General features: G+C 39.5%; 1 protein-coding gene and 1 long non-coding RNA gene across 4 annotated transcripts; one reads left to right on the top strand and one right to left on the bottom strand.

The window, feature by feature from the left end:
* Window positions 1–335: 335 nt before the first annotated feature.
* Chat (Choline acetyltransferase) lies at window positions 336–7,736 on the bottom strand. 3 transcript variants are annotated; one of them, XM_078190912.1, is made up of 9 exons: window positions 7,569–7,736; window positions 6,625–6,805; window positions 6,211–6,385; window positions 5,295–5,524; window positions 4,855–5,066; window positions 4,314–4,436; window positions 3,921–4,128; window positions 2,224–2,424; window positions 336–2,036 (listed from the first exon to the last, which is right to left on the bottom strand). In XM_078190912.1, exons 1-9 carry the CDS (start codon window positions 7,715–7,717, stop codon window positions 1,827–1,829), a joined length of 1,689 nt encoding a protein of 562 aa, XP_078047038.1. In that variant the 5' UTR covers window positions 7,718–7,736; the 3' UTR covers window positions 336–1,826. The 3 variants fall into 3 exon arrangements, with proteins under 3 accessions (XP_078047038.1, XP_078047040.1, XP_078047041.1); XM_078190914.1 differs by having other exon boundaries at window positions 3,942–4,128; XM_078190915.1 differs by having other exon boundaries at window positions 2,224–2,421; window positions 3,942–4,128.
* Window positions 7,737–12,629: 4,893 nt separating this feature from the next.
* LOC144475235 (uncharacterized) lies at window positions 12,630–13,928 on the top strand. The gene is made up of 4 exons (XR_013494836.1): window positions 12,630–13,023; window positions 13,146–13,388; window positions 13,478–13,684; window positions 13,795–13,928. It is a non-coding gene; the product is annotated as an uncharacterized LOC144475235 (long non-coding RNA).
* Window positions 13,929–15,522: the final 1,594 nt, after the last annotated feature.

Below are 15,522 nucleotides of genomic sequence, written 5' to 3'. Positions count from 1 at the left end.
AATTATTAAACTATCGGCGATGCCGATAAAATGTATGAGCTCGAATTACAAGCAACGATGTCACTACGTCTACGATGTTAACATTTTTCTTAAATTTCTATCTTTAGCAAGATAAATATTAGATTATTGCATACGAAACAACATTTTTTTTCTACCGTTAAGGATCTTCAGAATAATCGAAACGTGTGACCCACACGTTCTTCGTCTTATCATTAACTTCTTATCGAAAAAAACTATTGCGCCGAACACTTCGGCATCACATGAGGAACAAAAGTACATTATACAATACAGAACATTCCCTCTAAGCCAAGTACTTCCAATATCGTAATAAGTACATTATTAATATTTTGTTTAAAAGGGTCCATATAATTTCGTTGACGTATTGTTATCACGAGGTAAGAAAACTACAACCAAGCATGGTATATTAATCTTTAAATATACTTCAAGAACAAAAAACTCGTTTCTATATAATTATATTTTAAATTATATATATATATATATAATATATCATATATATCATATAATATATACTATATACTATATACATACGAAAGGAAGAGAGCTATATGTTAAAAGTTCATCCATTGGATTAGAACATGTGCAAAAGTCAACAAGAATCATGTTTAATATATTCTGAAACAAATGCGTTCGTATTTTAATTAAAAAATATATATATTCTCTAGAGTTCCTTTCTCCATGTACAAAAGTGTTCTTTGTTATAGGAATGTCATTCGAAGGTCAACGTGTCGTACATGCTTAGGATTTATTTCTCTTAGTTGTAATAAATACTGTACGAGAAAGAGCTGTGTCTTCAAGTTACGCACGTTTTGAAAGAATATGGCGGCCTTTTTAGAATCGAATAATTTTTTTCCACTAGCTTTTTTCCCATTAGCTTGGTAAATAACAATAACATTCATTTCATGTGGTCATTAGCTTTGATAGAAGACAGTACTGATATTGACGCCGTGCGGCGTCAATTGCCGATAGGGTATCGGTATAGAAATCTTATTTATACATATATATCAAATATCTATATAACATACAACACGTAATGCATATAATTTTGCAAAGATTAACAAAATTTGTATAGACCATATGAGTCTACGGTGACTATAGTTTGTAACATATATTGCACTAATCACCATAGGTGACTAATATAGTTAATTAAAAGCTTCCTAACATACATGCCCCATTCGTGGCCATTTTCTAGAATTAATAATAAAAAGATTCGTTTAACGCATAGAAAGCTTTTCAAGTTAGATAACTTTTCTATAACTATGTCGCTGGAATGAACAAATTAACACGAATATAACAGACAATATACTTCAAATATTACTCCGCTAGCGAACATTTTCGCAAACCAATCCAGGAGATCATGACTGATATGTACGCTTCGCGGCGTGTTATCCCGATTTAATTAATAGAAATCGTTCTCAACGTTACGAACGATATAGAATATAGATCATCGTTCTAATATAATTGATCGGCTTATCCATTGCAACGAGGAATATAATCTTTAATCGTTAATCGTCCATTCGAATTCTATAACATTGTAATATATATATTTATAATATAGTCGTTAACTGTCAATTCGATTAAACTTTAGATCAACAGCTTTATAAACGTATATTAACTCGTTCCGTTTTAAAAATAAATATATTCGGATGACTGAAACGGAAATATTATATGCGTCAACTGAATTTACGTGCTTTCATTGGTATGTTTGAACGTATGTTTTATCGTTAACACGACCTCCGTCTCGAAATAATTATATCCCTACGAGTATTCCATTACTTTCTTTAGCGAAGCGTTTACAATTAATTTTATCACTGGTGTAACGCATTCTTCAACATAGTTGCTATATCCCGCAAATTTTGTTCCAGAGTTTGCGCAAATTTCTTCGCGTTCGTCCTATCGTCGCTGTGGAAAGCGGACACCGAGAATATGAACCCGTTGCTCCTCATGTTGTAAGCGCACCCGTAACCGTCTGTAACTACTGGCCCGTACCCTATAATTGCATCGTTCTTCGTGGTTACCTGAATGAACATAGGACAACCAAGTCAATACAGAGAAATTAACGAAAAAGGTTACCAACACATGTATCTGTTACAGAAATTCAAATATTTGAAATAGGATTGCTTAAAGAGACTCGACAGATTGTCACATCTGTATATTTTCTATATCAGAAATAGTAGGAACTAGGAATATAATATAGTGACTAACCTGCGACGTTGAAAGGGCGAAATGATTGACGATTCCAAATGCTTCGTCGCTGAAGATACGAGGGACCGGTTCCCCGGCTTCTTTCGCGGCGTAATACAGCCCCATTAAATGGTTGTCAATTCCTTGTCCATTTATGTTGTCGTTCATTTCTTTGGTTTGCCTCTGCACTGCCAGATCGAATAACTCTTTCAATCTCTCCTGCTGCAAAACGAGCGAAACGGAATCGTTTCAATCGCGATTCGAACGGGACGTTACCATATAATGACCATGGGTATGGTAAGACACGTAGGAAGATGCAAATGATACACGAATCGAGATCATTCTGTCACACGGATTGCGAGTGTGGAAAATACGATGTTGATCAGCGATCTTTTCTACAAAGATGTAACTAAAGATACAGCTTTTTCAGTGGATATAGCTTTCGTCAATACTTATTACGTGTGGAAATACTTTATTATAACAGAAAATATTTCTCCGAATATACTATAGTGTTATCACAAGCAATTGAAACAAGTAATGTTAAATTTTTTTCCTATTTTGTAGGATACGGTGTCATTCAACCCACGAATACGGACGTTATGGCGAAAGCTCCCGCAGTAATTAATTGTGACGTGTTCCATAAGTTTTCCGTGGCAGTGATCGCTCGATCTAACCATGGGAACGGCGTGCAGGTTCGTTAGGGTAGAAAACTACACGCACGAAGGGAGTCAATTTCATTATCGTGCATTTTCGATGAACATCGGCGTAATTGCGGAGAACGGAACCGACTGAAATAACATCGTGATAAACGAGAAACAACAGCGGAGCTCGTTGCGGCGCTTTCCAAACGAGGGTGGCCTACGGAAAGAAAGCAAACGGAAAAGCCCCACAGAGGTTGCCCGAGGCCGCTCGAGTATCGCGCAAACACTCGAACAGGGAGGAACGTACATGGCCTGCCGTAATTGATTGCCTTTTTTCGAGAGTTTTTCTTTCGTTTATCATTTCGTTTCCGTCCTCCGCCGTGTACTCCTTCAGGGTGGGATTACTGTTCAAAAGCTCGACTTCACCGTCTTTCAACACTAGGTATCGTTTGCGCGAGTACTTTAATCCAATAATGTTTATCACCTTTAACAATCGGTACACCCTTTTCAATAACTTTTCTATTCTCTACGCGAACTCGTGGTCGTCATGCCTTTATGCGTATATGTATTTTTTCTCTTAATATGTACCGTGCATGCGGCGCATGTTTGTAGTAAATGACGACAGAAACGAGAAATCCATACACATATGCAAATACATCGATGTTTCTGGGAATGCTGTTTTTTTTTTGTTTCTGGTATTGTTGTACTTTTTGTTAGTTTTTTAAAATGTGTTGTTGTTTCATGTCGTTAACTTTTATCGTCTCAATGTCCCTCAATTGCAACAAATTATCAGATCTTTGCAACAATCATGAAATAGATAAAACTAGTTTCTCCATGATTCGAATATATCAGGTATAGTCCTCGCGCGATAAGAAGGCGTCGTTATACTTACCTTCCCCTTCTCTCTAGCAGCGGGCAGCTAGTAAGAGGGGGGCATGTAAACACGAAAGCGTCTTCTCTTTGCGCGAGGACTATACCTGTTAGTTGTTCTGTATACTTTGGACTGGGACATATTTATCAACTATGCAAACTGTAACTAGAAACGATTTCTACAAAATACAGCCAAGTTGCAGTTACACTGTAAATGGTGAACTGAACTCTTTTGGTGCCTTTGTCAGGGGCGTTGTTCTGTTCATTTGCCGCTTGAGTCTCCGGATCCTCTTGGCACATTGCCTTCGCCCATGCTAGCGCTTCCGGGCTGGCAGCCCTGATGCAGTCCACTCTTCCCAGAGCAAATCTTCTGATACCCGCGCTTTCGTACGTTGCTACCAATTTTCCATGCAATCTACACATAACGAATATAATAACATACATATATTTATAGTAGACGACGACACGTGTCCGAGGTCAAATGCGAACAAGAAATGACCATATAATAATAATAATAATGTCCACGATACGCGTACTAATTTCATAGAACTAACTATTTTCCAACTATTTTTATTGAAAATGTCAATCGACAATTCTTACTTGAAATATGTAAGTTGCAGGGCTAACTGTATGTAAACGTCTGGACTGATCTTGCAGGTCTTTACGAACTCCTTCGAGTAGTCATCGAACCACAAGATGCACAGATCCAAGTCTTCCACCAAACTGAATAATTTATACAAGGAAGAAAAAGAAAATATTAGCGGCAATTTCAGTGATTAAGGACCAAGCCATTAATAACCATTAGGAGATTAGAAACAGCCGGAATTGTGCTGGATGCGTGGTTGTAATTAATCGACAAATGGCAGACGGTTTAATGATCAACCACATCGTATGTGTATACGTGATCCATTCCGAACCCCATTAATATCTCGCCCCCATACTCTTATAATTAGACGTAGGGTAAGTCAGGAAGGTTCATGCTTTTAAAAAGCATCAATATATAGTGCTACTATTGATATTGACAACAACGGTGTATATAGTTGTGAAAGTAAATACAGAAATTATAAGATCGAGGTAAAGAATAAGGCACTATGATACTATGATATCTTGTGTATACATATAATATCTGAATACTACTTACGAGTCGAATGTTACTAGAGCATCTCTGATGTGATTGCGAGTTTGTTCTGACAAGTGCCATTCGAGTTTTTCAGGTGCGGCCAAATGCGATGGCACGGTGTTATCATCCGGAGGTGGCATCGCATCCACTTTCTCTGTCAGCTCCTCGAACGCCTTGAAAACTGCTGGCGCTTCGCCGGCCGAGTGCTCGTAAGTCAATCCCCACATCCCGTCCTTTGATAAATCAAAAAAAATCATAAGTGGAAATTCTACGATCAGTTTCAGAGACGTCTTTCGCCTGTTAATTCCTTCAGAGACTGGTACACGATGTAACAATTAATAAATATGAAGAGATGAACATTTTACAAAACAATTGATACATTTAAAAAGAACTTTTATAAACGCTTGGGTGAATTTTGACAATAAATAACAGACGATAGGTATACAGAACTGTCGACTTACCTTGCCAAGTATAGCGTGGAAAGTTTTATCAAACCAGCGATTTGCGCCCAGATGTCTAGAGCCGCCACCGTGGAGAGCATGATGGAGCACGTTCGCATAATCTCTATCACCGATCCACCGATCTTCGCTCTTTAACGGGTTGTTGAACGTGGCTGGCAGAACATCGTCGTCGATGCAAACCACGCACAGGCTACATTCCAATAATTCCAGATTGTGTCGATTTCGTTCGTCTGTAAGTTACGTTTACTTCTTAATCAGTTTAATAAACAGTTTAACGTGTCTCTAATTTGTATCAAAATTACAGATAAGTTTTTCAATGATCTATTAATTATTGTTTTAGACTGGAATAGATTTTGGAATAAGAAAATTATTTACGTGCTGACGTAATAATCGTCGGTTCGCCGGATAAACGAGGCAACGTTCCTCCGCGATCGTTAACTCGTTATAGGATAGTTTATTCGATTTGTAGACGTAGGTCACAGGATCTCGTTGAGTAAGGTCGCGTTAGGGAGCTAATGGGAATATTGCGAATACTGGCGAACATAGAACAGGCGGTTAATTATGGGCGGTGTGCTGGAACCTCGACAAGGGGAACAGGAAAACTTCCAACGAGATTACTACAGCTGTCTGTTAAATGTATAACTTGGGTGCTCTCCTCCGCGCAAGATAACGATAAATCGACGATTGCTTTTATTAACATTAAAATAAATATTGAATTTTTATCGTAAACTATTATTAAAATAGAACTCTTCTTCCACGTGTTGAATTATAATAAATTCTACATAGAGTATAACTATTAATTTAACACGTAGTCGAAGAGTTCAATTAAAAGTAAACTTATTTTATTCGAAAAGTGCAGAACAATCGAAATATAAATATAAGAGTATCTTTGCTTTTAAAATGGTCGAGAACGTACGCTTTAGTAATTCCTCTCTGGCTTTTGCCCAAGCCGTTCTCGGTGCAGTCGTAAGTATACCAAAGGGCGGTGTTCTGGGGTCAGCTTTGGTTTCCATGATGTTCAGAATTTGCTGGACCAATTCCGACTCTGTGATACGTCCTCGATCGGGAGCTCTGACCGGCACACTGTAAAACTATCAAACGTTTACTGCTTCTTACACGTGTAGCCGTAAAAAGAGAATAAACGTTAAATAGGCTTTTGTTTTATTTCTTTTTCTAAAATACAGAATTATTTTACGAAAAGAAATAAAGTTAATATTGTCTTTGACACGATACAAATGTTCAGTCTGCTCCCATTTTATTCGGAAGAATTTTTTATTTTCAAAGCGACTGCTAAACACGTTTTTATTCGTTGATGTTCTATAAGTAATACCTGATTGTGATGTGCGATGATTATGTTATTACCGGACGTAGCCCTGTCGAGTATAACTTGTTCGTCACCGTTGATCCCCGGTCGTCGATAAGTGCGGAATATTTGATAGTGTTGAGCCATACATAGAGGTTCCATCCCCTTCCCATCTTTCGACTTCACTTTATCGGGTTCTAAGCCGTTTCTGAAACGAAAACGTAACTCAACATTACCCAAACAGCCGATGCTTTTGTCCAAATAATTTTACAATCCGTCTGACAGCCACAAATATTCACCCTTAAAGCTGGATCGATACGATAAATTAAGAACAGAATATATTCGATAATATAAATCCGTGAACACGCTTATGTATTATATAAAAGTGATGCGCACTCTATACTTGAAAGAAAGAAAAAAATATAAAAATTTCAATTTTTACTCCGTTGCAGAAAGGAGCTGACTAATCTAATCGTCGAGGGGGAAAGTGTCGAATTGGAGAAACGAAGTCGAGTGCGCCTAACCCGAGCTTTCTCCGAAAAGCTTTGTCATTCGAAGCTGATTTGTCGGCGGACAAAAAGAAGCCGCACCGAAATCAATTTAGCGAAGGGAGCAGCACGTCTGCGAGGAAATCCGGGATCTAAGATCCCTGAGACGCGAGCATAAAGAGACTCTCGTTGCGAGAGAAACGTAAAGGATGCTCCTGCATTGAGAGGATGAAAGCCTTTATCCCGTACCAGCGCGGGAAGGAAGCAGGAAGGAATGCTTCCTTTTTTTTCTGCTTCTCAAGGATTAACGCAAATTCATTGGGACATTTCGTTGAACCCTCCTGCTCTCTCGAATGAACTGCTAGTTAAATGTTTGGTAAATCTGTGCACGAAATTCGAACGAAAATATAAACGAATTAACATAGATAAACTTGCTTTAGCGATTAACCTTTTAGTTTAGTAATTAAATTGATATTCTCTTACTCGTCCAATAGTTCTTGATAATTGAGGAGCTCCGTTAGAAATCTCGCGAGGAACACAGCAGCATCTTTCTGATTGGAGAATCGTTTTGGTCTCGCTGCCAGGCCAGGATTGCTGTTAATTGGTAAAGGCAGTGTGACGGACAGGTACATTTCTTTCAGCCACCAATCGGTCGCCTGTAAATAATTAATAATAACAATTAATATTGTTTCGTTCTTGTCAAAATAGTCCATAAATTATTACAATAATTTATCTTTTCGTAGGCATCTCTGCGTGATAGCTCGTCGATAACTTCCTCGTGGGTGCCTTTTGGTAATTGACCATGTACAAACAAGATGAACGAAATTGAAAGTGTCACGCTCGACTAGTGCCGCCATTGTTTAATCCGTATTTAATGAGGCATCGCGGTAATCCTTATTGAATTTTTGTAAAAGTGTCACGCCTGCCGAACGCGCGAATAATTACACGGATTTTCTCTGTACCGTGCTCCAGTGGCTTGTTAAATATTATCAACACGGTTCAGTAACTGTAATGTTAATATTATTGCTATTCAATTATGCTGTTATTAAAATTATAATACAGTATAATACATTGTATATCGTACAGTATAGTACAGTATATAATACATTAAATATATTAAATATATATAGTATAGTTTTAGTAGACTCGAGTTTTTTCCGAGGTTTTTGATTAATGTTTATTGTTCTATCCTTTTAGGGAGAACGATGTTTCAGAATGATTTTAGGTCACCGCATCGGAGTAGCATTTCGAAGCCGGAAATTACCCAATAACTCGTTCCCGCGTCGATGTAATACGTTAAATTCCTCTTTGGGGACGGCCATAGACATGGATATTTATGGAACTTCGCGATGACTGTCATTACAGTTACACGGATCGCCGAGAGATAAATTTGGAATGAGAGCGATCGAATGTTTTCCGAGACATTGGTACGTGCCGCTGATAAAAAAGCCCGTGCATACGGTCTGGATTGCGGCGTCTATAGCTTCTGGCATAATAGGAAATTGTTCTTTATATAGATTTTTATTTTCGAATGGTAGTTGCACAGTCCGCGAGGTCTTTGTTCTCTAAAAATGTACCGCTTCAATTGATATACTACCTACCGCCGTAACTTCGAAGCAGTTCTTTCCCGTTCCAGACGACTTTGCGTTACAATTAACGTACGCGAACCTAAATATACGAGTATATCACTGCAGAGTGCTAAATTTAGAAATACACGTGTAAACGTTGCACTTTATGCTACTATCGCACCGTGGATTTTTATGAGATATAAATCTAACCGCTTCGATATTTAAAACTAGAAAATTTCATCGAAGCGCAGGCCGTGCTTAATTAGTAAATTAATTGCAAGAAGTAGGCGCTGAGCAGACTTTTACCTCTTTCTATAAATTTGCCGTAAATTATTATTATAAATTGCAATACAATAATAAGTTTTATATGTATTTCAGAATTGTATCTCAAGACGGAATAAATTATCCAATTGGCTCCAGACGGTTTCAATGAGGGTTCGCGCTGTTCTCTCCCGTATGTTGTTTCATCAATCGTTCTCGTCTTTACGGGAGGTTGCGCAAACGGTGTGCAACTCTGCCACACTTTGTGCGCCGAACGCAACGTGAACGCAAATCAGTCCGTAGAACTCTGTGAAACGAGCTCGCCGGCCAACGTTTCTCCGGCGCGGCGGTGCTTTGATTCGCGTGAATGCGATTAACCGAATTGTGAGTAGGCAGATGAGAAAGTACCCTATCATCGAGCGGTATGGATTTCGCAGCAAGAGTTCGATAGGACTTGTTCGCGAATTTACGGACAATCGATGCTATCGTAATTCAGCTATCATAATTCGTGCAAAGATTATGATGATAGAAGAAAATTTTCAAAATAATGCTGAAAAGTTGAGCAAAGTAAAAAGGATGAATGATAATGCACGGCTGCCACAATGATCAAGAATCTTGTTACATTCCCCAAAAGGGGACATCGGTGTGCAAAGAGTTAAGACATAAATCGTAGACGCGCACCAAAGTATGTAGATACGTCCCGGAGTCTTTCAACAGCGTTAAAAGGTTCCATGTAAATAACTCGACTGAATATTCGAAACTCTCCGAGTGCTCAAACTTAACGCATTCCGGAAAAGTTGGAAAACCGCAGCAAGGATTCTCTGGTTCTTCGTGCCGCTCGAATCTCGAAACCCTCCGAATCCCGTCGCCGCGTGGAGTAGATTATTGCGTCACGGACACCATCAACGCTTACAACACGGGGATGCGGAGGAACGTGTGGTTATGCGCCGCGACACGTCTACTACGCGCGTGGATTCGTTCGGATAGCAATGATTCGAGAGAGCGATAAAGATCTTTCGCACGTACCGTCTGATCTGAGGTTTCTTATTCAATGCGAGCACGTGATTATAGCCCAGTTTCCTTTGTGACTCCCTTCGGAGTTTCTAAATGGGTACGCTGGTGGTCTTCGCGCTTTTCTGCGCAACGAATGGGTAGCGCATCGATCGCTGACACGTTTTGTCAGATTTACTGGGACCTCTCCTGCTTTTCATTAGCGAGGAGAGACCGTCGAACTCGTGATCGATATTATCTGAGCTACTTTATCGTTTTCTTATTAAACCATTAAAACTCGGAGGACTGGCTATTTTAGCTGAAATGAAATCAAATATGCTTCGAATAATTTTTCATTCTGTTTTATAAGTAGTATTCCTACAAATTAATATGACCAAAAATTTCATTAAAAGAAGTCCAATTTCCCTTACCATCAGTGTACTTAATTGCCGCTACGTTTATTTGCAAGTCACGGGCCAGTTTGTTTAAATATTTGTACCACGTAATATAATTTATCGCCCATAAATTCTAATCCCAGTGGGAGGATAGGAAATACGACTCGGCATCGCTTTATTAAGAGTCTTTATAAGGCATGAAAGTGGGCCGTAAATTGTTGAACGACCCATCAAAGGACACATATATGTATTTCGATATCTATAACAAGTACGCGCACGTATGCACTGGCGATGAATTATTACTCGCATAATTTTTTCGCAGTAATATATCATTGTCACTATTTAATGCGGTCGAAGAGACGATTCGTTACTAAATATTTTGTAAATTGTACGCATTGTTAATTCGAATTTCGGCGCTTGTTGCAGGATCTTCGTTCAACTTTTTGCCAGGACTAATTAACTGCTGCTCCAATCGGATGACAATGGTGAAAAACGATTACGTAAATCTGGCCGCGTCTCGATCCATCGCGCCTTCACTACGCGCGGCGCATTACGAAATCAAAGTGGGAATGTTCCGCGAGGATTTGTGCGGATTTTCTGCAATTTAATGAGAACCATTCACTGGTAACTTTATCCGCGCCATGTAGACTACTTTCCTCCTCTCTTAGATTTCGTCATTAAGCTGATAATGTCTACTGTTCGATCATCATTATCGCAGGTAGAACAAGAGACGACGGAATATCCAGCGTCTTCGAAACAACAACCAATTATTTCCATCGGCGGGCTTGTAATTCAATTAACTCGAGGCGTGAGTAGATTTGGTCTGTTTTAAAATCTTCCATGCAATTCCAATGCTATCATTATGTAACACGAAACGATAAACATTATTATCAACGAGACGAATGCCTGCTATAGAGGTGCTATTCAAGTATCGAACTTATTCCTATTTTTCTGGTTGCAGCGTTCATCAAGATTATCGAAAAACCGGCATGAACCCTTTGTCACCGCTTCGAGATGTGCAGAGGTGCGCTTTGGAAACCGCTGGCGCAGACATACACAAACGACAGTGGTTACGGTCCGACGAGTGGTCGATAACGCTGAGTTTGCGCTGACAAAGAGTCACAAAGTAAATTTAACACAATTCTACGTGTCCGCACCTGTGCTGCGTTTGGAAAAGTTTCATTTTCGCTTATTGCTGCGCCCTTCGTAGATTATTTTTAAACTTACTCGATAAACTTACTTCAAACATATCTGATTGTTACGTTAACGTATACTAGCTTGTTGTTCGCATGATCTGCCAGTGGGTCACCACTAACCATTTCCTTCCTTTCGGTGAACAAACGAATGAATAAAAAATAATATAAAGAAAAAAATTGTTTAAACGATCACCGCCATGTGCTGACAGTTTGCAGATATTGCTGTAATCTTAATAGAAACAAACACGTGTATACTGCACCGTAGAAGAGAAATATAGCGGAGTGAAGGGAACAAAACGAGATGAACGGAAAGAGTACGAGAAAGTGGGAGGGAGACAGAAAGAGGGGAGAAGACAGTTTAATGGAAGCGGCATCGAGTTCGAGCTTCTGTTGAAATCTCCGTAACCGGACACGTACGACGGGAAGTTCGATGGACAGGATTGATGTCTCCGTACTGAATTCGGAACTACGGCGCGCCGCGAAGGAAGTACGCAAATATCAGCTACATAACTTATAGACGAACAACTTATAAATTATACGTTTTACAGAAAATTGACAAATACAAAAATTACATATTTTCAAAGGACGCGAATAATAGCATATCAACTTATGTACCATGCAACAATTCGCCGTGAAACGTGTAATTTATGCCTTATAAATTAATTTAGCCTGTATAGGCAAAGAAAGCTGCAAATTAAGAAGAACCATGATCATGTTCATTGTCAAAATCACTTGTTATCTAAATCAGGCATTGGTCAACTGCGCCGTCTAATCAATAATTATATATTTTTTTTATAATAATGCTGGATCAACGGCGGGTCGCGTCATCCCTCTTTTGGGTCGAACCGTTTTCGTCGGTCAGAAGTCTCTCTGCTACGGGATATCGAGTTTCCCGTTAACGCGATACTTCATTAGCCACGGTGAAAACGACGGGTCGAGTTGGTGCCGCGCAAAAGGTTTCGCCGAATCGATCGACCCTACGCGGAGTGATCGACCCCTATCATCCCGCGGTGCGCTAACTCGTCGAGCTTGCACGCGAGAAATCCGATAGCTGAATATTTCGTGGCACGTACGGGTTTTCAAACCTGATACCACCGAGAGAGAAGAGTGGTTTGGTAGTTCCAGCTTCGGGAATAATGTTTGGAGTAAGTCGATCGAAACAGTTTCTCTTATTTTTAAATAAATGCTGAAAAACATTCCATAATAGGTGCTTCGTCTGAACAAATTGACGATGCCACGGCATAATTTCGTCTTTATCTATGCATCGAGCTTTCTTCAGAGATTTCTGAGGTAACGTTGATCAATGCCGGAAGGTCAGGTCGCATAATTGTTCACGGTCGCTTGAGTCCATCGACCTGAGAACCGGTCAACGTGAAGAGATTGCGAGAACAAGGGAGACAAATCGCTAAAGTGGAAACTGTCGGCGGTGTCCAGTCTTTAAAGCGGCGTGAAACTGATAGTCCTGTCGTTAATTCGTGCGACTATAATACTTTCAATTCCATAGACGCAGAGTCTCCAAAATCAGCAGGTAGTAAAATCTGTAATTTTTTCTTTTGATATTTTTACAGGGGGAAAAAAAGATTATCTTATTTTTATCCCTCTCGTTGAGAATCGAACGTTGTCGACAATAATGTTTGTTATTTCCTGCAGCTTCTGATATAGCCTGGCACTTTTAAGCACGTCGGGCGACACGCGCACGTTCGGCGCATCTGCAATGACTTTCACTGTAAATTCAGTCGTCATCGGAATGGGCAGCGCGTGAACGTAACTTACAAGCAAGATATTGTAAGCGCGAGTGTGGCAATTACGTGTGCCAACGTGCCTACGACGAAACAACAGCGGTTGCGTTTAATTATATTGTCTGGTCGTCTTTTCGCAGCGAGAAGCAGTCGAGTATTATAAAATCCTACCATTATTATCGCATACGAAAAAGCATCGTTGTTACGCGAATTATATATATTAATAATCGTTGATGCTTTTAGCGAAGATGTTCGAGTCTGGTTGTGGTGGACTGAATCGGACGTCGGCGACGATCGATCATCTCGTGCGAGGGCTATGGCTGGAGACCTCGACGCGGAGACTTCGACAGACTCGTGCTCGTGAACGGTGAGCCGTTGATCCACGAAGAAAACAGGATCAGGAAGTTGCTCGTTTCACTGGCAACTCGCATCCGCGGAGATTAACTAAGCGTACGTTCAATCTCGACGAGCCCTACGGCCTTCGAAAATCTCGAATTAATTCTCGCTCCCCTCAGTCGCGTCGTCCCAGCCTGATTTCACTACTTTCTCACTTTTTCCAGGACATCCCTTGTCATAGAGAAAATACTATTTCTCCGTACAACAATGCGTACAATAATATCTCGAGCGAGTCGATGATGAATAGATTATTTTCATCGTGAATTCTAAAAATTCTCGGACGCAAAGCTAAGTCGACCCTTACTTCAAAAAATACCCCTCGAGTGTAATTAATCTTATGCATTTATGGGAGAAATTTAAAATGGTATACTTGTTCGATTTACGAAAATTATTAAAAAATCAAAATGTACAGCAAGTAAATTTGATTAGATTCACGATCTGATAAGATTTTCTTATTTTTATTTGTAAAATGTATTTTGTAATTATTCCGGCAACGCTAATCTATTATTCTGTGGGTAATAGCTGCTTGTTTAAACATGCCGACATTTTTCTTAGTCCTCTCTCTTGGCTCGGAGTAGCCTGGTTCCGTTTCCAAAGGGTCGATTACACGTCATTACTAATGAAACCGCGAATCCAAGAAAAGGGTAGTGTCGCGTATCGAGTAGAATTGCTTGGATTTGCCTTTCATTAAATGATATATCATTATTCGTTTCTCTTCGTTATTTATATCTCTTTATTATTTATATCTCTCTCATGATGCACTCAAGAAATGCATTTAAAAAATCTGTAAAAATTTGAGGTGCAGCGATTGCTCTCTATGGTGTATAAGTTCGGAAAATCTCAATGATTTTTGAATCGATTTGCAGGCAGGCCGCGCGACAACCGAAAACCGTATCGATGTCGCTCGAGTGTCCGGCGATTTGAATGGGTTAACAGGCGAATAGAAATAAAACTGGCCGCCAGCGGGTCAATCGATGGACCATCGAGCGACTATTCAAGCGGGTCGTAACCTTTAGCAAGTCCGGTCTTTGGGACGAGGTCGCGGTGACCTAGATCACAGCCGGTCTCGCCTTACCTGTATGATGGCTGCCTTTGCTCCTGCAATCGTTACGCTGGATTCTGCGCACTTACCGGCTCGTCGTAAGGACACATTCTACCTTGCAACTTTGCCGATGCATTTCTGGGCTGAGCGTTCTCGAAGGGAATTCACCTTTTCTTCTACCGACAATTATTCTTCGATCGAATTTATTATTTTGTTGATCAAATGAATCATTGTAATTCGAGAATTATTTAGGCGTAGATTAATTTTGCTAGTTGTATTTCTATTTCAGATTTAAATATCTGCCGGGTGGTCTATTTTTTTGGAAAATAACAATTTATGTTAATTAATGGAAGAAGGATTTTTATTTTTAAATAATGTTACAGCTTTTTTCTGTTACTATAATTCATCGACAGGGTTAAACTGTTTTATTAGGTTAGCCATTTCCAAAGGGTTGCAATTTCTAGATTGTTTTAAATAAATTTTGAGAGAGCTCGACTCCTGCTGGATGTCCTAAAATATGGAACGGTTTATCTTCTATTATATGAAATATTTCATTTTCCCGAACAATCGTCGGGCGGTTCTCAACTTTTACTCCGAAGCGTGGTTAACCCAGTTGAATCCAATTAGGCGGTTGAACTACTTAGGAATACTAGTTCGCTCCAAGAGTTGCATTGTAAGCAATACAATTTTACTAGTACAGAGAAGAGATGATATTCGGCGAATTCTCTAATTTATTTCTAATTTATTTCTCCTCGTATTAGTAGAATTATTGAAGTCTCTCGTTTCCGTCGGAGATTTTAACAGTTCGCCAGCGGTGCCGGGTCATTTCTCACGACAAAACCTTTGACCT

Source organism: Augochlora pura, chromosome 9, assembly GCF_028453695.1.
Source record: "Augochlora pura isolate Apur16 chromosome 9, APUR_v2.2.1, whole genome shotgun sequence".
In the NCBI taxonomy this organism is placed as follows: Eukaryota; Metazoa; Arthropoda; class Insecta; order Hymenoptera; family Halictidae; genus Augochlora; species Augochlora pura.
The sequence above is the reverse complement of the archived record's forward strand: the minus strand, read 5'-3'. Positions and strand labels throughout refer to the sequence as shown.

What these genes read in the sequence shown, in the direction of transcription:
- Chat (XM_078190912.1), bottom strand. Translation starts at nt 7,717, where the DNA reads ATGTACCTGTCCGTCACACTGCCTTTACCAATTAACAGCAATCCTGGC. An exon ending in CTGCAACTTACATATTTCAA is followed by an intron (nt 4,129 to 4,313) that starts GTAAGAATTGTC and finishes CGTTATGTGTAG; the next exon opens with ATTGCATGGAAAATTGGTAG. An exon ending in TTCAGTTCACCATTTACAGT is followed by an intron (nt 2,425 to 3,920) that starts GTAACTGCAACT and finishes CTCGTTTTGCAG; the next exon opens with CAGGAGAGATTGAAAGAGTT.